Source organism: Liolophura sinensis, chromosome 10 (genome assembly GCF_032854445.1).
Source record: "Liolophura sinensis isolate JHLJ2023 chromosome 10, CUHK_Ljap_v2, whole genome shotgun sequence".
Taxonomy (NCBI): Eukaryota; Metazoa; Mollusca; class Polyplacophora; order Chitonida; family Chitonidae; genus Liolophura; species Liolophura sinensis.
The window spans coordinates 23,674,472-23,699,412 of record NC_088304.1 but is presented as its reverse complement, the minus strand read 5'-3'; the positions used below and the strand labels follow the sequence as shown (position 1 = coordinate 23,699,412).

General features: G+C 38.4%; 2 protein-coding genes across 2 annotated transcripts in view; one reads left to right on the top strand and one right to left on the bottom strand.

Moving 5' to 3' along the window:
• Positions 1–7,131: 7,131 nt before the first annotated feature.
• The window catches only part of LOC135477249 (fatty acid-binding protein 1-like), a 91,321-nt gene continuing 73,511 nt past the window's right edge, over positions 7,132–24,941 (top strand). The window contains exons 1-2 of the mRNA XM_064757431.1: positions 7,132–7,306; positions 9,818–10,005. Of these exons, the coding sequence (XP_064613501.1) occupies positions 7,255–7,306; positions 9,818–10,005 (240 nt within the window). The 5' untranslated portion in view covers positions 7,132–7,254. The remainder of the gene's footprint in view (positions 7,307–9,817; positions 10,006–24,941) is intronic.
• Positions 14,392–17,898, bottom strand: LOC135476095 (uncharacterized). Its single transcript, XM_064755993.1, has 4 exons — positions 17,832–17,898; positions 17,196–17,383; positions 14,954–15,052; positions 14,392–14,724 (listed from the first exon to the last, which is right to left on the bottom strand). Exons 1-4 carry the CDS (start codon positions 17,854–17,856, stop codon positions 14,674–14,676), a joined length of 363 nt encoding a protein of 120 aa, XP_064612063.1. The 5' UTR covers positions 17,857–17,898; the 3' UTR covers positions 14,392–14,673.

Sequence of the window (24,941 nt, the reverse complement as noted above, 5' to 3'; positions counted from 1 at the left end):
TTTTTTTAACCAAATATCAGTAAAAACATACGCTTTATGTAATATTTAATGTTTAATGTAAAATCTACTGTAGGCTTACAGTAATGACTTACCATTGGATAACGTGTATGTGTACACTAGTTTTAGCTGTAACTTTACATCATGTTGGTGAATAAATGATTGGTCTTTGTTGATTTATTTGATTGATTTATTTATTTGATTGGTATTTTACGGCGTATTCAAGAACATTTCACTTATACGACGGCGGGCATCATTATGGTAGGAAGAAACCTTACAGAGCCCAAGGGGGCTTTGTGCTTTTGCCGCTCTACGAAAATCTCCTCGCCCAGGAAGAAAGAAGACAATTTGTTAGGTGCAGCTACACATTTCGTCTTCTCTATCAACCTTTCCAGTTTCACATGAGATGTTTTCTCATTCACATTTGTTTCTGTTTTTGCTATCAACTTTTTCTCCTTCGCATTTATTTTCACCTTTCGTATCAACTTTTTTTTCCTATAGATTGTTTTCAAAATTTATACTTGATAAACGGGGATGCGTTGGTGATGTAATATCAACTTTAATTCGCTTTTGATGCATCACAACGTGCGAATGTGAGAACAGGGAAAACGTCCCAAAGCTTTTTGTCGCAAGATTTTGCGGTGAATCACGTCACCTCAGGTCGCACAACCTAAGCGACAAAATACACGGAAAACACAATTTGTGATTTTATATTGCATTGCAGTAATAGTTTTGCTTATTCTTATTGTTGTTCCAAAGTGTGAGTGCCTGGCGTGATCTATTTGTTTATCATGTAATGCCTTTACTGTCAATTAATATTTGATGACTCATGAGGGGAAAACAATCTTTTTGAAAAACAATCTCTATGTTAAATGCAAGAGCAATTATGGTTATCAGCAAAGTTATGATTTATTTATTTAATTGTTTTTTTACACTTGTACAACATTACGGTGGGAACCGAAGACACCTTCCCACGTACGACCGGAGAGGAGTCCAGCATGAGCAAGAATTTACAAGATACGGATACATACCATCAGAATAGGTAAGAATTTAAAGGAATGCAGTTGTAAGGCATTTTGTCTCGTTTATCTTCGAAACTATATTTTATAACATCAATTCTAACACGTGTGGAAAATAGCAATTGCAAATATGTTCAGCTTGTATATATAACGTATGCCCTCTCCCCACCCCCTGCAAAAATAATATTTTGTACCTTATAAAGCAATGTTAAAAGGTAGATATTATTAAGTCTTGAGAATGCTAATCTTATCTAAAACTATATAAAACTATTCGGTCCTTGTCCTTGACCCCCCCCCCCCCCATAGCTATCCATTCACAACCCTATTGATTTTAATCCAATTTTTTTCGTGCTTACCCTTATTACTCAGTGTCTGGGATATCAAAGCATCTGTGTATAATGAGACAACACTATTATGTGGACCCGTATATCACCATACAAAAAGTACTGAAAGTGTGTGTATATACATTATAGATGTATAGAACGTCTAATAAAGGTCATACTATTGTTAGATAAAGACTACAGAGAATCTATAAAAGTACTTAAAACTACCAAGAATAATATTACGGGCGTTTCCTTGACTTTTGATGACACTGTCGTTACATGTATAGTTCACCGGATGTTAAAAACCAGCCGTCCTACTTTAGTTCTTCCCCGGCCGTAAGTGGGAAGGTGGTCGGGTGGTCGTGGGTTTATCTCGGGCTGTGCCCGGTTTCCTCCCACCGTAATGCTGGCCGCCGTCGTATAAGTGAAATATTCTTGAGTACGGCTTAAAACACCAATGAAATAAATAAATAAATACTTTAGTTCTAATCAAACATTTTCCCTCTGTTATTCAGCCCTTTGTACAGTGGGCATACATCAGTCATTCAAACGTGGACTAAGTGTTTACAGATTGTTCAGTTTCTAACGTGGTTTCAAAAGAGAAAATTGAAAGGCTTCTGGATAGTATACTTACTGGAAGCTGTGAGTGAGAGTGTCAGTGTATTTGACACATATGCATCAATGTGAAAATATGTATTACTATACTACTGCTTGGCAAATCCTAATCAACATCACTGGCCTATATCATCAATCAATCAATCGATCAAACAATCTTATGTTTATAAAAGTCTGCAATTTGACTGTAATAATGATGACTGTAATATGATGACCGTGTTGGTGGACTAAGCATTCCCGAGGCCTGGACCCTCCTGGTGGACTAAGCATTCCCGAGGTCTGGGCCCTGCTGGTGGACTAAGCGTTCCCGAGGCCTGGTCCCTGCTGGCGGAGTCATCATGCCCGAGGGCTGGTCCATTTTCATTGTTTTAATCTGAATGTATGTTAAATGTGATGACAACACAGCATATTGAGTAATTCTAGAGCAGTGAAGCCTAATAAATTGCTTTTAACATGCTGTATTTTGTTTACCTTGTTTTGCTTAATCCATAGTGTAAGAGGTGTGTAGTTTACTACTGTTTAAACAGTTAAAATACAACCCTAATTGAGGTAAATTGACAAAAGGCCCTATTTCACCTGTTACGTGGGACCATTTGCTAGCCATCACACAGCCGTCGCTACTCTGGGTTTACCCTCCATGCTGTACGTCTTTAATTACATTAAAACAGTACTTAAAGAGTGAGAATGGCTATATGCATTCACGGACATGTACAACCGAACAGAAATAATAAAAGTTGAGTTTGAAGCAATAAATTAGTCAGTTCTATTTATCAATGAACAATATGATATTTTCATAGTATCACCTGGCTGGCCTAGGTGTCGTTTTTTGTGTAATAAAAGAAGTAAATACTTCAACTGAGTAGTTAATAAAATAAATGAGAAATATCTGTCATAACTTCTAACTCTCTCTCTCTCCCAGTCGACATAATACAAGTGTTATCTACCTGGTGAGTCTTTAGGGAGTTATCATTGTCATCGTTTCGTCGTGACGTCATCATTTTATGTGGTCTATCAGGGATTAACAATCCGGCTTGCCGGTCGACCGTTAACACCTGTCGTTATCAACCTAATAATCGGAATATATTTGCTATAATTAATTCTTGAGATAAAAATAGTAGAAATTCGCTTGTAAGTTTATTCAATGGATATTTTACTTTGTAAAAGGACGAACAGAAATATTCTGCCCTATTTAGGCCACACTGACAAAAATAGAATATATGAACATGATACTGTTGTATAAATAAAATAGACGGTGTGAGAAAATTTTGTACCTGCTGGTCTCTTCTCCGGCGGTAGGTCTGGGAAGGCCTGCCGGTAACATGCGGGTGGCCGTGGGTTTCCTCCGGGCTCTGTCCGGTTTCCTCCCACCACAATGCCGGCTGCCGTCGTATAAGTGAAACATTTTCCAGTGCGGCCTAAGCCACCAATGTAATAAATAAATAAATAAAATTGTATCAATAATGGGTATAAAGTTTTTGGTGTAGAGCTGCCCTGATTTACACGGATTGTCAAGATTGGGAGAACATAATGTGTGAGCAAACCACATGACGCATAGGTGAACAAGTTCTTGCGAAGAAAGTAAAACTGAATAGCAGTTAGAAAGGAACAATGAATCGATGAAGTGATGAAGTGATGAAGTGATAAAGTTATAAATGAATCAAAGCTGTCCATCATAATTCAGTTTGTGTAAATATTAAGTTTCAGAGCTCCTGACATGTGTCCCAAAGCAAAACAAAGCGCATAATGGCCTTCACACGGATACCAATTAAGCCTATAGTCCATACCACCCAGGTAGGAAGTTCGAATCCAGCTCTCTCTGGTTATGCCCTGGACTTGTATTTTAGGAACATTGTCTTCCTCCGGACTCCATTTGTTTTCTACTCATAATTTTTACCACGGTAATATAATAGTAAGCACGTAGTTTTGCGAAGAAAATGGAACAGTCGACGGCGCTCTTTTGGCCGTTTTCGCACCCCTTTCGTGCATCTTTCATTCTGATAAACTGAAAGTCTTTCGCACAAAACCGCAAAAAGAAAAATAAATAAAAAAATAAGTGTCCCTCGAAATTCGTTTTTTGTTATTATTACATTTTCCCCAGTATTTTTAAAGTATGTTTATAAGAAAGAAAGAAGTATTTATATAATGGCAATTTAAAATACTTTTTCCAGTAGTTTTCTCCCATTATATAGTTGTTTGCAAAATGTTATCAAGTTATGTCATTTTGTGTCAAATCTTGTCTGATCAAACATGATCTTAATGTAAAAAGACTCTCTCAACCAGGTTTAGAAGAGAAAAGAGCTTATTTAGCCTCATACTGCATGACTAGAGATACGAATGTAAAAGAAAAAATAATAGAATTTACAATTTATAAATATAGGCAGTTTGTCATGTTTAGGCCGGCGTTTATACACATATATCAGTCCAAAATAGCTTTTATCTGTTCATTTCATCCATTGTGATGAAGGTGAAAAATGACATGATAACCATGGCGACCCTGAACTCTCTTTAAATACCGAACTGTTATCAGAAAAGGTCACAGTTCTTAACTGACTGTTATGTAGCGGGCAAGTAGAGCGATCGGTTACCATGATTGATAGAATACTGGGCTTAGATAACTGGATGAATATGAAAATGACCTGAAGACATCGCCTCAGATAGCATCAAGATAGCACACGTATACCTAACATATACTGTCATATAGGTCACTTTGCAGACTTCACCCACACAGACACATACCGCTTTTATGCATCTTACACTAAATCGTTATAATTTGGTATCAGCTACTGGTCAGTGAAATCATTTCACAATCACCTGAATTAAGGCTGGAAAGTTGGATTCTAACCTTGGTCAAGGACTTTCACGGAACGACCCCAGAGCAGCGTTTTTATAGTCGTCCGAGCCAGCGATGGTAACTTCAGGCTGTATGAGGTTACCTTCCGTACACTGCCTTTTTCAATGTATTGGGTGTAGTCGGTGCTTTTCGTAAATTCTCAACAAATGCTCTAGATATAGTCAGTTTCGTAATGAAACCGAAGATTACCGAGTGATTACGATTGGTGGAGATAGCATATAGCAAGATGAAAGGCAATCTTGGCGGGATCAAAACAGGAAACGTAAAAAGACTTTTGCGTTACGTTAGCTATCTGATGATACCCAATAATAACCCGACTAATATATAAAAAAAATGCCCAACAAAAACCGAAATGAAAAGAGAGGAATTAATTGTACATATTAAATCCCCGACAAAACATTATAGCTCTCTTTTTCTTCTAATCAAACAAACCCATAAAGGAAAAAAAAAGAGATCATCCTAGACTATTTTCGTTGTATTCAGCGAAAGGTAAGGTATAATTGATCTGGTGGATAGCGGACAGTTTTGAATCCATTATGTTTGTCATTAAATTCCAATTTATCTCTGTAATGTTTATCGGATGCATTCAGCCATTATTGGGAACACATATCTATCCATCTATCTATCTACAAATATATATACATTTGTTATGTTTTTCATTTGCCCCACTAGGAACGCTTCGGTGGCCTAATTGTTAGAACGTCCGCTTGGATGTCCCGGGATCAAACCCAGGTCGGATCATACCAAAGACTGAGAAGTTAGAGCAAAGATATGTATGTGTGTGTGTGTGTGTGTGTGTGGTGCCTTCCCCCCCCCCCCCCCCAAACCCCAACCAGGATCGCCCGATATGTTTATTTCAAAGGTAACTTTTGCTGTCACTAATAGTTAGAGCGTCCGCCTCGAAGCCGGAAGACCCCGAGATCAAACAAGGGTCGGGTGATATAAAAAATTTAAAAGACTGGTACTAGCTAAAATGGTCAGTATAATCTGACTGAGTGCATGGGGTGTCATGCCTGGTGTCTTCGATATGATACTTAAGTGGGCCACTGCACTTTGGCGGAATATACTCGCCTTGCCACAAGAGGACCCAGTATATGTAACACCAATGACTGTTCGTCGTCACATTACTGAAAATTTGTTACGAGGTTAAACCCCAAGCATCCATTCATTCACTTCTACATGTCTACAAGTTGTTACAAGATTGGACGTCACTGACTCAGCACAAGGTAATATGTGTACAACTGCAAATCAGAACATTTGTAGACTCCACTAATGCACCATAATGTCGCAATTGCGACTTAATGCACCATTTGTAGACTCCACTAATGCACTATAATGTCGCAATTGCGACTTAATGTGATGAGACACCCATAAGTGGAATTGAATAACTAAGCTCTCCCCTAATATCGTAATTTGATTTTTTCTTTTCGGTTTTTGCTGATAACAAAGAGATACTACGTTTTTGAAAATGGATTTGGCATGATTTACATTTATTATATACAGAAATGACATGTTAAAATAACCAGATTAATTGTCTGCTGACCAAATACATGTGTGCATAGGGTCGGCATATCGATCGTACAGACTAAAACACACGCTGGGCAGGCGATGGCCCAGAGATGATGCAAACATACATGCACCACATTCGACGTCCTGTAAGCATAATAATTATAACATGCTGATTTGCGACATTAGAAGGTTTATTTCAAAATTAAGATTCCAGTAACATTAGCCCGTATTGTCGCGATCGCGAATTGTGATATTAATGGAGAGAGCTGCATGTAGAAGTCTCCCGTGGAGTCGAAGCTGTAAACATTAAAGGACAATGTGACATACAGGGGAGTCTACAGATCTTGGTGTCTTCCTTAACAAAAGTCATCTTTAATATTTCTCTGTAATTCATTAAATGCATGGAAACATGGGCTAACAAAAGTGATGCGTAGTAAAATGAAAAGCCGTTTCCTGCCTTTTAAGCTATATGCGCACATCTGAAGTGAATGACATGTATACAAATATATTCGCTTTTCCTCTAACTCAGATATAGCTTAGTAGAAATATGCAAACATGTTTGTGACAGCTGTCGATGTTCTACATTAAAATTTCCTCTTGATTATTTGTTATCATATCCTATATTGACAATTCCTTATCCAAGCGTGTACTCTAACATTTGGCAGGTCGGTAGATAAAATAAAATGCTCTATACCTTGAACATATGGTGCATCGAACCTTTGTTTAGGCGAGACTGATAGGCATGGCGAAATTGGGAAGTGCCCCGCGGGGAGGTGAAACAAACCTGTACAGGTTTCACCAAAGTGAAGCCTGCCACATCGCATATAACGGGACAGAATCTCAGCGATGTCGCAAACGAGCAGTCTCCACAGCAGAGTTATCTGACCTTGCCGATCTTGTAATCACCTTGAACAGCCGCCATGGACAAATTCGTTGGAAAATGGGAACAGATCGCTATGGAGAAGGTGGAAAACTATACTTAAAAGCCTCAGGTGAAATCCACATGCGTAGACTGAATGCACACATGGTTGTTCAACATTAAGGCTATGCACATTGTGTATGTAATGACCTTTCTCTCCTTCCGTACGTGAGAAGGTCTACTAACAACCTGCGGATGGTCGTGCGTTTCGCCTGGATCCCTCGGGGATTCCCCCCTCCATAATGCTGGCCACTGCCGTGTAAATGAAGACCAGTGGTGTTTGATAAATTAATGTCAGTGCTTTTTTACCTATTCTGCTTAGGGCATTATTATTTGATGAACTGGTCACCATGCACAAAATTTCATCTTTATCCGTCTAGCAATGATACAGATTGGCAAGTACATATAAAAGACTAAAGCATCCCGAGTAAAATCAGAACAAAGACGTCATTATGATAGTTGAAAACTGGTCACGCGTAACCAGTGAAATCCATCCTGTTGTCAATTTACCTCAGTCAGGGTTTTATTCGAATGTTCAGGTATATGCTTTAAAGGTAGCAACATGAAAACTCCAAAGCACCATGACCGAAGCAGTTAGCTAAAATATACACTTACAGACTTATTGTATCAATTGTTACTCTACATTCATTTTATGCATATTGTGTATGTAACGACCTAGTTTTCAGTCCGACCAGTGCGTGTGCGAGGGACAATGTACGAGGGACGATGTATGAGGGACAATGTACGAGGGACAATGTATTTCATCTGTTTGTTTGCATTGTAGATGCGTACATAATGTTAATGTCGTCACGGTATGTGGGTCAAAACTTCGTAAGCTTGTACAGACGAAACTGCAACTGTCATCGGCGACTGTCGTTTGTATGGTGGCTTATATAGTGCCATCCAGTTTCATTTGAAGTTTTGACTGTTTTCTGTATATACTTGCTACTAAAGTAGCTTATTGAGCTGTTTTTTTAGATAGGCAATCAGTTTACACAGAAAATTACTTATTTTACAGAGGAAATTATATTCCACCGCGGTGGAAATTATTTTCATGATAAAACAATCATTATCTCTGCCTCCCCCCCCCCCCGCAAATTTCCTCGTAAAAAATGTAATTTCCTTGGGAAAAATATAATTTGGCACTAATAAACCACACGTTTGTGATTTTTCGTTTATTCAGTACATTAAGTTGCGTCTTATGTTATAGCTAAACCACGTTAAGACTTGGATAACTGTCTTTGTCTTCTTAACAGCCAATATAACAGCACTGGCAAATCCTCCGTCCACCTCCCCCAAAGATCCGGAACCTTGGAGAATAAATCGAAAATGACATTTCTTTTCCTTTTACCATAGTACATAAATGCAGAGTATTGTCCTTACCTGTGGCAAGGGTTGCTTTTTTGTGCTATGTATAAATTTTGAATATTATGTCTTGTCCGAATTCAACTCGGACCGTTATCCTGAGGGGTGTGTTGAGGAATAAAATGATAATCAAATTGGAAACAATCTTAACACTATTTTGCTGTGTTATTGGTAATCAATTTGGACACAATCCTGACTCTATTTTGCTGTGTTATTGGTAATCAATTTGGACACAATCCTGACGCTATTTTGCCATGTTATTGATAATCAAATTGGACACAATCCTGACTCTATTTTGCTGTGCTATTGGTAATCAAATTGGACACAATACTGACTCTGTTTTGCTGTGTTATTGGTAATGAAATTGGACACAATCCTGACTCTATTTTGCTGTGTTAATGGTAATCAATTTGGACACAATCCTGACTCTATTTTGCTGTTTTATGGTAATGAAATTGGACACAATCCTGACTCTATTTTGCTGTGTTATTGGTGATCAATTTGGACACAATCCTGACTCTATTTTGCTGTGTTATTGGTAATCAAATTGGACACAATCCTGACTCTATTTTGCTGTGTTATTGGTAATCAATTTGGACACAATCCTGACTCTATTTTGTTGTGTTATTGGCAATCAATTTGGACACAATCCTGACTCTATTTTGCTGTGCACTTTTTGATCAAATTGGTCACAATCCTGACTCTATTTTGCTGTGTTATTGGTATTCAAATTGGACACAATCCTGACGCTATTTTGCCATGTTATTGGTGATCAAATTGGACTAAATCCTGACTCTATTTTGCTGTGTCAATGGCAATCAAATTGGACACAATCCTGACTCTATTTTGCTGTGTTAATGGTAATCAAATTGGACGCAATCCTGACTCTATTTTGCTGTGCTATTGGTGATCAGATTGGAGGCAATCCTGAGTCTATTTTGCTGTGTTAATGGTAATCAATTTGGACACAATCCTGACTCTATTTTGCTGTGCTATTGGTGATCAAAATGGAGGCAATCCTGAGTCTATTTTGCTGTGTTATTGGTAATCAATTTGAACACAATCCTGACTCTATTTTGCTGTGTTATTGGTATTCAAATTGGACACAATCCTGACTCTATTTTGCTGTGCTGTTGGTGATTTAACAGTCTTAACTATATTTTTTGAACACTGTAATATGTCACAAGCTGCAAACCAAAACTCTGTATTTCGCTTTTAGGCGTTTCAGAAAATGGTATTAAGAAGACGATGGAGTTACTCAGTTCCGGTCTGCACGAGACCATCGAATTTTCCGGAAATGATGTCACCATCACTGAGCGTGGCACCATTTCCACCGATCAGCAGATTAAGAAAGGCACTCTGGGACAGGAAGTGGACTTTACATACCACTCGGGGCAAACCTGCAAGGTAAATAAATCGAGGGCTAGGATAAATAGACAGCTATGGTTGTAACACAGCCGCAAGTCCCACCGACTGGTCATTTACTGTGGATATGTATGCCGTCAAAAGTAAACACCTGTCAATGATGTGCAATTTAACACAGATCTGCAGCTGTGATCCATCTCTTTTATCGAACATCCTTGACTAGGATTTGAAACAATTAAAATTAGCATTTCATTTATTTCTTTATTTCATCGGGTTTTACCCGTGGTACTCAAGAATGTTTCACTTATAGAACGGCGGCCAGTATTTTGGTGAGAGCAAACCCGGGAGAGGAAAACTCTAGCAATGTCGCGAATCTATGTGCCGAAACAGATATTCGTATACCAGTCAACAAATAAGGCCGTTCCAGGCCAATAATAGCAAGGCCAATACCCAAAATATAACGGATGACACAAATCACCAAAGAACTAAGAAAGTATTGGTACGAAAGAGTACAAAAGTAGGACGGAATCATACAAGTGAAAAACAGTTTTCAGTGATGTCGGAAAGACGAATAAATTAGGCATACACTGTAAGAACTGAATGCAAATTTACAGCCTGAAGCACTGTACATTGTTACAGTAAATCATGTTGTAAATATTTTACACCATTTTGCAGCACAATTCTGCACCTATGAGGTGTAGTTTTACTCTAGTCGATGTGTGTTTACAGCATTGTCCGTAAAACTGTAGTGGTTTGACCAGTTACAGTGCACTTTGCTGTAATTATATACTGGTTGTCTTGGTAGACATGTAAATTTTGTTTATTTGCAATGGAGTTAACTGATTATTTACAATGGTATATGTGGAAATATACTACTATTTTGGGTGTAAATATTAAACACCACATCTTGTAAATCTACAGTGAAAAGAACTGGTAACAAGATTGACAGCACTTTTCACTGTTACAGTGTAATTTGTTACAGCATATATAATGTCACCAATAACGAGACTTTGAATTTATTTAGTTCATTGGAGTTTTGCATAAGCTATTTCCTCTATATGATGGTGGTAAAATTTACGGTTAGACGAACACAGAAGGGGCTAGGTAACAGTTATCTCTAGACCAGCGAGATCGCGTGTTTGAATCAAGAGCTCGTTGGTTAGACTACTGCCTTGTGTCAAGAGATTTACGCGCTGGATTGTAAAACGCGGTTGTGTCATTATTGCTGAGAATGGTCAAAGGAAAACAGGAAAACAAGCTTTCTGAAACTTTATGTATTGTTAAGAACCAAATGGCTTAGTGAACAAGAAGGTTTGCTGGAGCTTTCTTCATTGTTGAGAATTCCCGAATGGCCAAAGAAATTTCAGAATCCTTTCGCTCAGATAACTTTCAGACAATCACACTGTTAATAGCTCTCGCTAGACATAACTTTTTCCTTGTTTCAGTTGTCATTCACATTGGAGGGTGGCGATTTGGTGGAGACATCAAAGGGTAAACACACCACACGGGTTGTACGGAAGGTCGATGGCAACACAATGACACACGTAAGCGCACAGCCATTTTGCCTATTGTAGAGCAATACTTCAGTTTTTTATTTATTTATGAAATTTCATTCCGGAATACTAAAGTTATATTGTTATATAAGTTGTTTACCTGTTTCACTTGTTCAGAGAAGTTCTGTTTGTTCACTATCTGATGATAAAGCTTTTAGTTTTTTAAGTTGTATATGTTATCTCTGCAAATTAAACCAAAAGTGGATCAACAAATAGCTGAATTGTAGGATTCAAAATTATGGAAATTTTGTTCACTACCTTGGAGAGAATTTAGCAAATAATGTATGGGAGTGTATCTAAGCTAGTTTCCGTACTGACAATCTAAAAACAGAGAAAAAGAAGTGAAAACGCCCGTAAATTTTACACATTGTGAGAGAAATATTACAAAAAAAGGAGAATTAACACTTTTTTATGATGTAGCTTTTAACAGCCGGTGATGTGACAGCAACGCGGACGTTTAAAAAGGTGTGACTGGGCGGACGTGAGTGAACAGGATGAAGAGTCTACATTGTCGGAAACGGCAGAATTAGAAAGCACGTGATCAGTGTACAGTCTTGATATGTTCTATGTATCCCGTGTTTTCTGAGGGGTATTTCCATAGGTTAGTTATTCAGCTGTGTAAGATGGACACAAAGATCCATTTTTTTCTATTTTTTCACAAATGCCACACTTCTATAGATACCAGTATTCATACCTTTATTTGTTATCTGTCCAAGCTGAACTGTAAGCTGCAGACGTTGTGGTTTATCGAAGGCTGCTTGTTGACATAAAAAAGTGTCAATATATGTACTCTCCAGACGTTGTGGTTGATCGAAGGCTGCATGTTGACATAAAAAAGTGTCAATATATGTACTCTCCAGAAAGTGTTTAATTATGTCGTCATTGTGGGGTGTTACATGTATCTTTACTGTATACGTTTCTGACAGCCAACCTGCTTTCTAATGAATAAAGCTTAAATTCAACATTAAGATTATTTATTATGCCAATGCATGTCCTAAGAATTGTCACTCGAAACTGAACAACTGAACAACTGAACGTGAAATAAAGCACTCGCGGTCGAGCAATAGCGTCATTATGTAAGTAGTTTATCGACACTGGTTTGAAGTTTGTGAGCGCAATTATGCGCTTATTAAACGATAACATAATAAACCAGGGGGCTAAAGGAACTCGGTTTATTATGTAATCGCTTACCATGTGTAATAACGCAAACAAGTGCATCAAGCTAAGGACCAATGCGGTCGCTGTGAATTCAAGTCCAGCTTATGCTGGCTTCCTCTCCGGCCGTACGTGGAAAGGTCTGTCAGCAGCCTGCGGATGGTCGTGGGTGGGTTGTGCCCGGTTTCCTCCCACCATAATGCTGGCCGCCGTCGTATAAGTAAAATATTCTTGAGTACGGCGTAAAACAACAATCAGATAAATAAATAAATCAAGCTATGGCAGTCGGCTTAACAAAAAGAAGACGGAAGAGCAAGTCGGAGACGTATCCACTTCGACTTTCTCTGCTCTCTATACCACAGTTTCTCGTGAATATCATCTGTATGTGAAACTCCGTGATGTCATAATGCTGGAGGGCGTAGGTATTACAATTGGTACGAAATGCGCACTTCATTTTGGGTAATCCATAACTGTTTTCATATGAATACGACTGTATACAGAAACAAAAAAATTATCAGTTTAAGGCAAGATCCTTTTCACTTACCTGGTGGTGAATTAATGATAGTTTAGCAAAGGACATAGCATATGTATTATACGTATCGGTAACTTGACTGTTTAATTTAGTATTATTCACAAAGGCACTGATGCGGCACTCATCATCATCCTAGTAGTTACATCGCAAGAGTTATCTCCCTTGTGCCCAAAACGCCGCATTCTGAGATCGAAATTTCCTAATAGTTTCAGACTGAAGATAAATGTTTTGGTTCTATTCTCCCTACCGAAAGCAGATACGTGTCAAGAAGGGGGCGGAATCATGTCATAAGAGAAGCAGTAAGCAGTTTTCAGTGATGAAGGAAAGACAAGGTATGTTCTGGACGAATGAATGAAATCAGTATCCAAATGGCGTGCCGTGCTAGAGTTGTAGAAAATCAAAATATGTGTCTCACTTGCGTTACTTTTTACATATCCAACATGGCGACCTGATTCAACATGATAAATATACAGGCCCCTATTGTCCAGGGCTACATGGCAAGTGGACACAATCATGAAGCTTTTTCTCTATTTACCATCCAGAGAAGGATAATAATTATGAAATTGACGCATTACCACGTAAGTGTAAAAGGCTTCATAAGCTTGCCATTTATATTTTTTTTTTTTAAAAAAAGTGGTCAGTCACTTGATTCCAACATGTGGGTCGAAAGTTTGTGAATCATTCGAATTCGAGCCGTCAACTAATAAGGACGTCCCAGGTCAATAATCGTAAGGGCAATTCCCAAAACGACGGATAACAAAAACCACCAAGAAAGTAAATAAAGGACGAAAGTAAGACAGAATCATGCAAAGAGAAGCAGTTTTCTCTTAGAAAGACGCAAGGTACGTTTTAGGCGACTGAGCGAATCCGTATTCAAATCGTGTATCAAACTAGAATATGAGTTCTTGATACAAAATATGTGTCTCAGCTGCGCTTTGATTACAACTGTTCATATATCCAACATAACGATCAAATTCAACACGATGAATATACAAGCCCTAGCCCCCGGTTTAATCGGTGTTTGACACAATCTTCAGTCAGAGCGCAACAGGTTCTGAACACTCTTCAGAATTATTCTGCAATTATTAACCTGCAACGTCCATTATTGTTGACGGCTGGTATATGAATGTCTGCGTTGACGCTTGAATTTATGCGAGTTCCAACACTCCAACTGAGCTAAAATGAAATTCCCACTGCTATTATAAAAACGGACAAGTTACTCCGGTCGATAGAGATGGTCACGTGGACAAAATAACCTTATATGGAAAAATGCCAACGCACCAGGGAAAGAAATGTCTGAAGAAGTAAAAGTGAGAAAAAGTATCTTGATAAATCTGATGTATTATTTTCTTCTGATTATTTTCTGATGTATACATTCAATGTTCATGTCTTCAAGAAAAACAAGAGTAGAGTGATTCGCTATTTCCGGTGCTGTTGATACGTTATCCTCTTTAGGTCACATCTGCCCAGTCATACCTTCTTAAACGTCCGCGTTGCTGTCAGTATACCGGCTGTCATAACCTGCATGAGTGAGTAGAAACATTAAAAAAATATGTTATCTGCCGGTGCAAAGCTTAAAGTTTTCACCGTTCTGAATATTTCGAACAAACATTTAAAATGAAGCTTTAATTTCAAAAAAATATAAAATTTTTGTCTTAATATACATAATAATTTAATTGATTCTGAAATCAAATACACGCTTAAACATTAACAATATGATTGTAGACTAGAAAAACAGCTGTGCACTTACATGTGTCATTGTGTTCCCATCGACCTTCCGTACAACTTTTGTGCTGTATTTACCTTTTGCAGTCTCCACCAAACTCTCGCCCTCCAAACTGAATAACAACTAAAACAAGGAAAACAATATACTAGCATAAATATTTAAATGGTATAGAGAGTGCTAGCTACATTGTGACTGTCTCGACGACCAGGGAATGTGATATTGGATGCAACAAGCTGCTCTGTCTCACTGTTTGTTTCAAGATGAGGTCAAAAATGTGAACATCACAGACAAATAAAGGTCATAACATTTCACTTTTGGTATAAACTCTTTTCCAGTGGGATATCATCATAGCTTCCCACGAAACATCAATACAGCTCTCAACTTGATTAAAAGTGAGTGGAGTAGCCGTGAAAGATAGTTTAGGTAAACTACAGGAAATAATATTACATATTTAGTGTGAAATTTCAAGGTGTCTCAAATTTTTTTTACATAATCTTTATTTTGTAATCTTTGGGACCACATTAAGCCGGGATTTATTCTGTGACCCATTTGATGAATACAAGAATTTGACAGATAAATAACTGTATGTGTGTATATATATACAATGTAATCAGGCTAGCGAATTACATGTGCACGAGAAAGCACTTTTGGTGGGAACGTGCAGTGCTGAATGGGCTACATATCAACAGTTCAAAATGGACGATATAATATAGGCATGTGCTTGAATAAATAGGAAATTCGACAGATATCTAAGAACAATATTTTGGAAAGTTTACTAAAATTATACAGCTAAATATGCAAATAGGGTACCTGAGACTGATGATATAAATACACACTGCTAATTAAATCTCTGGCTCTCAATAATAAAGCAACCCACGTGTTGCATAATTATTTCATTAGATTTTGCCGCAAATGTGTTGTCCCCAAAAAGTAACGTAACAGGCGTAAAAACAACAGTATAACCCGACGCCGTAACACCATCCATTAGTTTTTACCCTCTGTGCATCATACAGATGACATTTTCAGGTAATGTTCAGCTTGTAGCCGCAAGCGTATTTTGGAGAATCAGAGAGGAAGTTGTCCAAACAGATCGCCATTGAGATTACTGCAGCCATTTCGAAATCGGAAACGTATTAAAATGTTTGTCAATCTACATTCTGAGTAGTACCTTGGAGGTGGTTTTGTCAACGGAAGCAATAAATTGAGCTTAGATTTAAAATGCGGTGGATCACTGAGTTGTTTCACATGAGTGGGGAGAGCATTCCAATATCAACCAGTGCGAGGGAAGAATGAATTTCTGAACTGTTCTGCTCGGCAGAAGAAATGGATAATTGCTTCAACAGAGAGCAACAGACAGGGGTTTCAGTTAGAAGAAAAGTCTGGGATTAGACGATTTAGAACATGAGTTGGTGTTTGAAAAACTATTTTATGGAAAAGTGTCTGTGGATGACACGTCTTTTTGCTAAAGGCAAGAACCTAGATTCTTCATACAACAGTGTCGTTGTACTACTTCTTCTAACACCAGTTATAGTTCTCGAGGCGTCCTTTTGAAGCATTTCAATTCGATTTATTTGTTGTTCCGTAAGGTTAACCCAGACTACATCAACATACTCAAGGGAGGGTCTAACAAAAGTTTTATACATAATTTGTAAACTTATCCTGTCCAGTATGTATTTAAGACTCCTAAATATTCCTATCTTTTTACATAAACCAGAAATAATATTGTCGATATGCTCCTTCCAAGTGACATTTTCTGATAGCGTCAGACCCAGCTGTTTAATGGACGGGGATGTTTTAATTGTGACTGAGTTGAAAGGTAAAGGTTAGAATGGATGTTGTTTTGCGTCGGGACACAAGTAAAGCATTTGTTTTGTCAGAATTAAATTTAACGAGCCATTGTTTGGACCACTCCTCAGTATTCCGTAAATCTTTCTGAAGGCAATGAACATCAAGGGGATCGTTGAGATTTTCCGATATTATGTATAGACACGTGTCGTCCGCAAACATCCGTAAGTTATTTATGATGCTTTCCGGTTGATCATTAATGTATATTAAGAACAATAGGGGCCCAAGGACCGAACCCTGGGGTACTCCTGCTTCTAGTGTGCTTATTTCTGATTGATGGCCATTGATGACAAACCGCTGAGTTCTGTTTGTGAGGTGTCTTAAATCTTAATCAAGAGTGGTTTTAAATCTGTCTTAAGGTGCGTATAAAATTCAAAAGTGTTTACTTTTACAGCCCAGAGACTTTCACGAGTTTATTTACCTTGCAAGTTTGCCCAGAGTGATATGTGAAGTCCACTTCCTGTCCCAGTATGCCTTTCTTTACTTGCTTATCTGAGGATATGGTGCCACTTTCAGTTATGGTGACGTCATTTCCGGAAACTTCGATAATCTCGTGCAAACCGGAACCGAGTAATTCCATCGTTTTTTTGACATCAGGTTCGGAAACGCCTAATAACAGGCCAAACAAAAATGATACGACAGATGGATATTAGAATCCCGAAACAACATTGTATCCAAATATCGTATAGTAAAATTATAACTCAATTTCCTATCTGGTAATTGGTCAGAGAAATAAAATTAGTACACTTTCTGACAGTTCCTTACTTCGACACAAATTGTCTAGATCAAAGAAAGCTTTTCTTTCAGGAATCTAAACGAAAATATGATGATAGATCCAGTACGTCTGAAACCCAAACAGGCCAGAAGAAGTCATTTGTGTCTGATATATTTGCTGGTTTTGGCGAAACAAAGTTGTTACTACATCGCAACAGTTAATATTAATCCGGGATAACCTCTAATGTTAACAGTTTGCACACTTTCGAGTCTATACACAGTGTCGTCGACACCTGTCAAAGTGTTCCGTGAGGTTGGCAGCTGTAAAAGTCTGAACACTCACCTGTGGCCTTCAGATAGTTTTCCATGTTCTCCGTGGCTGTCTGTTCCCACTTTCCAACGAATTTGTCCATGGCGACTGTTCAAGGTAAGTACAAGATCATAAACGCCAGATAACTCTGCTGTACAGACTTCTCAATTGTGGCTTCGCTGAGATTCTGTCCCTTTATATATGGTCTGCCGTTATATACTGGTAACACCTGTTTAGTTGTGTTTCACATCACCCCGCCCCCAGGGGCTACTCCCCACCCCTTACCACTCCCATCCGTCTCTCAAACTAAAAATTGATACAACATGTGTGTAAAGTATACATTGTGTTAATTCATCTAAAGGATATCAGGTTCGAGAATACGCACCAGTTAGCAGTTAGCAGTTGGTTAGCGCACTAGCGCAGCGCAATGACAGAAGAGCTTATCACCAATGCGATCGCTGTGAGTTCAAGTCCAGCTCATGCTGGCTTCCTCTCTGGCCACTGAGTAAGAAGGTTTTCCAGAAACCTGTGGATGGACGTGGGGCTGTGACCTTTTTCCTTAAACCACAATACTGCCTGCCGCCGTATAAGTCAAAGATTCTTGAGTACGGCGTAAAACATCAATCAATTAAATAAATAAATCAACGTATCAGGCTGAAAGGTGAATACAGGATGCGAAAACAAAATCAAACAAAAGAGAAAAAACACAAGTGGGCGTTTACAATCACCATTTGGACCATGAACAGTTGTTTTAAAGGTTTTCATATTTATACATAACAAAACTGTCTCGCGTGCGTACAAAGTGAAACCTGCCGTACATGACAGTGTCAAGTAACACAAGTGTTTTCCTCCACTAGACATTGCCTGCAAGGGTGTTCCATGCGAAGATCAACATTACAGCGAACATATTCTGGTTCCCTGTGTAGCCTAATATCATGTTCAGCTAACATTCTGCAAGGTTAATTTGTATTTAAATTATTTGACCGCTTTTCTTGTTTAGCCTGTTTATTCCACAATGTATTTTATCTGGATTTGGGCAATGGAACCAAATAGCAACGTCTACTAGTTTGTGTCAGGTATTTACAGTGACTGCACACTGATATCAGTATTTGTAAAATAGTTACTACCAGACGACATACTCTATCTAAATAGTTCTGGAAAACATTTCAATAAAACAATAACGGAGTTATACATGATATAAATAACGACCCTTGTACACGTGTCGGTGTATATATGGCAAGGCGTAGTCGAAGGATTTTGCGCATTTCCCTGATAAATTGTAACTTCACAGCGGACAGAATATTACATCAGTTGAAGTTTCAAGTCGTGGAGCGAACAACCAAAACCTTATTTTTCGATATAACATTGCTAGTTGAATATGCCGTATCGGTGCTCGGCCATACTGGTCCACACAAACTTTTATGGCCTGTATGGCAGCATGAGTCAGCTTTGATGAAAAGAGAATCCATATAAACGAGAAAGTTTTATTAAAACTTATACAGATAATGGTGACAGAAAAATTTATTCACACCACTTGACAGAACATGACGAATTGAAAAACGAGCTGGTTAGCTAAGTGAGATTATGTACTCGTTTTTACTGATAATTCTTTCGGTTGAGGATAATAATCGTTTGGATCTAGACGTCAAATCAGACTTTCGTATACCAGCTGTCAACCAAAATGCTGCACAGTCACGAACCTTTTCTCTGTAGGCTTTATTACTCGAGCCAATAACACAACACACATTAACTAAATTAACCAGATGTGTAACATGTTAGAGTGACATGTAAAAGCAAAATGACGATAGTGGAAATTAAGGGAGAGAAAGAAATATTTCCAGAAATAACGTCACGTCTCACGTGGAAGTTAATACTTACAAATAAGCGCTATATAACTGGTTTTCAGTGTCTATACATGCGGTACAGTTTTTTCTTGTACAAATACGAATACATGTTTTAAAGAGTATACAACTGGCATTGATTCAAATGACGATTGTAAACATTCACTTGTTTGCTTTTAATTTTTACTGACCCTTACAGACCGATAATGTATGTATGATTGTATGGCTTGACAGGCGTAAAAAAAAAACTCTGTTTACATCAAAAACGTGCTACATTGAAGCTTTGGTTGCCGCGATTGAAATGGGCGTGGCGAAGTGTGGGGAGTCGCCCGTGGGTGCAGGCAGATGTGAAACACACCTGTACAGGTGTTACAAAAGTAAAGCAGGCCGAAACGTATATAACATGACAGAATCTCTGCGATGTCACAAATGAGCAACCAGCACAGCAAGAGTTATCTGACCTTTCCTATCTTGTACTCACCTTGAACAGTCGCCATGGACAAATTCGTTGGAAAGTGGGAACAGACAGGTACAGAGAATATGGAAAACCACCTGAAGGCCACGGGTAAGTGTCCTGACATTGACAGGCCTCGTCCACACTGTGTATATACCCAAAAGTGCGGAGACTGCTCACATTAGAGGTTGTCTTAAATTAATGTTAACTACGGAGATGTATTAACGACTTTCTTTTCCGGAAACCGGGAAATAAATAAGAGACAAAAGATTTCATTTGCAGATGCGGACTGTTTGCATTTCGGACGTGTTTTTCACATTGCATTTATTCCTCTTTTTGCGTCCTCTCAGCCAACTGAATGCCTTTGACAGTAAATATTTTGTTTTAAAGTGTTCGATGAAAGGTTTTATTTTATCTAGACAGTTCGCACGAACGAGGTCAGAAATTGCTAGAGAGTCTCCTGACTTTGTTTGTGCGACCACATAGAATATTGTAATCTTAAATGTGTTAAAATTTCTTCCTACATTTCTGGATACTTTCGCCAGCTTTATTCATGCCTGTCATTACATTTGATTTGGTCATTTATTAGATGTTTGTAAAAATAATGTTTTAATAGACTTTAATAGATGTTGACAATAAAGTGTTTGCAGTAAAGTTACCGTAAATCAATGGCAGCTGTTTGAATGTGGAAACCAGCAACTATATGAGACAAAAGAGACTTTAAAGGCACTTGTCACCTGATTGCATTTTCAGATGTATTAAATATTCTCTTTAGAAAAATTTGGGAAAATTTTATTTAACCTGGGAATTTTGCCCAACCAAGGTGAGGAACAGTTAGAATAAACCCTTGACTTCAGCGACAAAATCCCAGATGAAAATTGCAATCTCAGTTTTGCCATTCTATGCAGCTGTAACAACTTTTCAGAAATTTTTGTTTGTCTTTTTAGATGTTTCTGAAGATGATGTGAAAAAGACGATGGCGTTACTCGCTTCCGGTTTGCACGAAACTATCGAAGTTTCCGGAAAGGACGTCACCATCACTGAAAGTGGCACCACCTCCTCCAATCAGCAGGTGAAGAAAGGCACTCTGGGACAGGAAGTGGACTTCACATATTGTTCGGGGCAAGCATGCAAGGTAAATAAATCCGTGGGACTGCCACGGTTCTTTATGCTGCATATTATGAGTAATTTCATGTAATCAGACACACCTAGGCAACAGGTGTTGAAGTCCAAGTTGCAGCTTTACGTCAGGAAGTGTGCCGAAGACATGACTACCTGGTTTTTATCCGGCTTCTTTCCAGTTTTGATCACTGTCGAAAATGTTAGTATCATAAGTAAAACATGGTTGAGAACGGTCAGATGGAAAATGCGCATTCCAAGTTTTTCTCACTGTTGAGAACGGCCCAATGGATATCAATCTTTCTGACGTTATCCCCCAGTGTTAAGATCGGCTAAATATAGTTTTCATATTTTTGTCGAGAACGGCCCAATAGACACCAACCTTCCTCGGGTTTTGTTTCATACAGATAATGACCTGTAACCGATACAGCAACAACGTTTCCTACTTAAGTCAACATTTTAATACAATCTTAAATGTGATGTTTGTAATTTAAACTTTTGACCACCTCAGCTACGTTATCTGAAGACAAAATAGTCTAAACTTAAACTTCCAGTAGAAAAAACATTTAATCTTCGACTTAAGTCACGATCGGCTTTGTGGTGTCCGCCTTCGGCTATTACACCGCTGACGACTCTCTCTAATTTTTTAAAATATTTTAGACTCACATAATATTGTCCTTGTTTCAGTTGTTATTCAGCTTGGAGGGTGGCGACTTGGTGGAGACAATAAAGGGTAAACACACCACACAGGTTGTACGGAAGGTCGATGGGAACACAATGACACATGTGAGTGCACAGCCGCCTTTCTATTATATTTTCAAATTCATTGATGAAACTTATTTTTATCAAGTATGTTTTTAAATATGGGCTAGCCCATGATTTTGATCGGCTAGAAACGACTTTAAGACGAAATTCCTTTTTATCCATTGAAATTATTTCAGCGAAATATGCATTTGGGGCAACAGAAAACTGAAATTTTTATTAGTACGGATATATAAAAAGAAATCCTTTATTTTATAGGTTTTGACAGTCGGTGACGTGACAGCATCGCGCACGTTTAAAAAGGCGTGATTGGGAGGATGTGATGTAAAGAGAGTGGAGAGGATGGAGATTCAACAAAAGTTGAAATGTGTCTGACAACTGATTATCTTAAAACACATGTTTGATGTATATGATGTGATGTATATTGTAAATAAAATTTGTGTTTGAAACACGTTTTGATCTTTGAATTTATATACGTGTTGTGTTTGTGTTAGAGCTCACCTACTGCTATATTAGCAATCTTTTAAATTGATCACATAGAACTTTTCGTCTTGCAGGAGATGGACTTGAGTGATATCCGCATATCTTAAATTCCGATTAAATTCTAATTTATATTGCATGCACGACTATGATATCTGTAAGGTGCAGTGATGGGAAACTCCGGACTGTGCCAATAGGAAACCACCGCGCCTCGACTGATATTCGGTGACAATACCACTGACACAAGGGCACAGCCGTGTCAGAGCGAGCGGGCACTTGAGGAAACTTCCTTAATCCAACCTTCGGTCATATCTTTTTGACGTGAATTTGTTAAAGACATCGCTTCCAGACCGTGATTTAGGAAATTAGTAAAACTAATTGAGTAAATTTGTCAGACTGATTTAATATCTTGAGCAAATTTTACTTTTCACCAATGAGGGCTTCGAATTATTGAACATATGAATGAGATGTGTAGACAAATAGTGAAAAATAACACATAAGCTTTTTTCATGTCCAGTTTTAGTTTTTAAAATATTTCTGTGAAGAAATGCGTTTTTGGCAACACATAATAGGTGTACAATCAGATTTGAACGGCTTTGGTAGGCTAATGGATAGCGTGTCGTCCACGAATTCAGGACACCCGGGATGAAAAAGACTTTTAAAATGGTACTTTTTGCTGTCTCGCTCAGTAATGAAAGTTATAGATCAAGGAAAGAGAACTGGTTGGCCCGGAGACAGCGTAATCTGAGTAATTGGGGTGTCACGTCTGGTGTCTTGGGCGTGATACCTCAGTGTTGGCAGCACTTTGGCGGCATGGACACACACCTTATTATTTCTCGTCGTCATGTGGCTGAAAAATTGTCAAATGCCATGTTAAACCCAAGGCACGAACACATACAATCAAATGTGGGCCAAATTGCGAGTAATAAGATGGGAAAAGTTGCTACCCATGGCAAATAAAAATGGTTTAACTTTCTACCAAAGAGGTCATCAGAATTTTGAGGAATTCCATCATTGATCTAGTGTCTTGTTGTAGGCAGTGAGTGAGTCAGCGCTTAGATTTTAACCTTGTACATAACAATTTTTCAGAAATATGACGACGAAGGAGTCCTTAGAGTGCATATAAGTATAAGTACCTCTTTGTTGCAGGACAGATTTCCGCAGCTGTTTTATCTAACGCTGCTTCACTGAGACCACTTAACAAAAGGAAGTAAGCGCACCACCCGAGCCATTATACTGCAAAGAAGCTATAGCTTTCTCTTTTAAAGTCTTAGGTGTGACCCGACCCAGGAATGACTCTGCATCTACCGAAGGGACGCTCGACTAACTTAGCCATAGGGGCCGGTTTCGCAAGTTTTTATCTTGCTCAAACTGACGCTCTCGACTTCATATCGCGCTGGTCATCTGCGGCTGTTTGTCAGAGATCTTGTCAGCTACTTGGGTAACTGGGTAACTGGGCAAAACTGACAACATGGTGGCGCTTTCGAGATTCTCAGTGTGCACAATTTTGCTTACTGTGAACTGAGAAATTTGACTTATGCTACATCACAAACGCAAAAAAGCACATAAAACATTAAATGGAATAAATCTCACTACCAGAACTAACTGATGGGGGAAATAATTTGCTTGTACATGGCAAATGTCCAGTATTAAACATAACGGTCATTATCAAGTACCTATAGTGACACAACCAACGTGAAAACCCCAACAAATGAAAAGTGATATTCGTCTGTAAATCAATCAGGTTTCGGCCGCATTTCAGTGTGTTGTTGTATGAAAACCATGTAGTAACGACATTTGTCGGCTGTAGCCTAGAGTCATGAGAGTTGTCAGCACACCTGGTGACGTGCGGTGCTCTCCTTTTCATGCACTATTTTATCGGCACCTGCACGTTTCAGACCTCAGTTGACAAGTGACATATTTTGAGTTCAGTGTAAAAAATCAACAGAGTGCACTGTCCGATAACACACTATGTTCAAACTGTATCTGTGCGGATCGGAATTGTAGATAAGGGGTTATCGAAATGATGCAGAAGGAGAGAGAAGGAGTTCCATGTGACAACCTGACAAATCTGTCGACACTAATGCAAGTATCAGACGCCGGGTGCAATGGTCTAGCACGTTCTGACATGTACCCTTAGCGATAAGAAAAATCATCATTACAACGACATTGAAGGCACTGATGTAATGGTTAACATATATACTCTTTAGGTCAAATCAGTATGTGGACTCGGATCTAAAACTGCTACAGCTGAAAGTACTGAAATGCTGATCCCGCGAACTGTTACCCGTGGTCCCATGGAATCTTTGCAAATGGTGTATGCGAAAGGCCATCGCTAACAAGCCAATAATAGTATATCTTACAGATGAAATATACGATGGAGTGTTAATATATATGAAATTTATTTTCTGAAGTACACATCAGTGTAGGATTGTGTTTAAGATATATTAAGAGTAAAATAATCCGCAATTTCCGGTGGTGTAGATC

Coding starts and splice junctions, on each gene's coding strand:
- LOC135476095 (XM_064755993.1), bottom strand. CDS start 17,856: ATGGAAAACTATCTGAAGGCCACAG. Junction 15,053..17,195: donor ACTCTGGGCAAACTTGCAAG/GTAAATAAACTC, acceptor TCCTTGTTTTAG/TTGTTATTCAGTTTGGAGGG. Junction 14,725..14,953: donor ATGGGAACACAATGACACAT/GTAAGTGCACAG, acceptor TCACTCATGCAG/GTTATGACAGCCGGTATACT.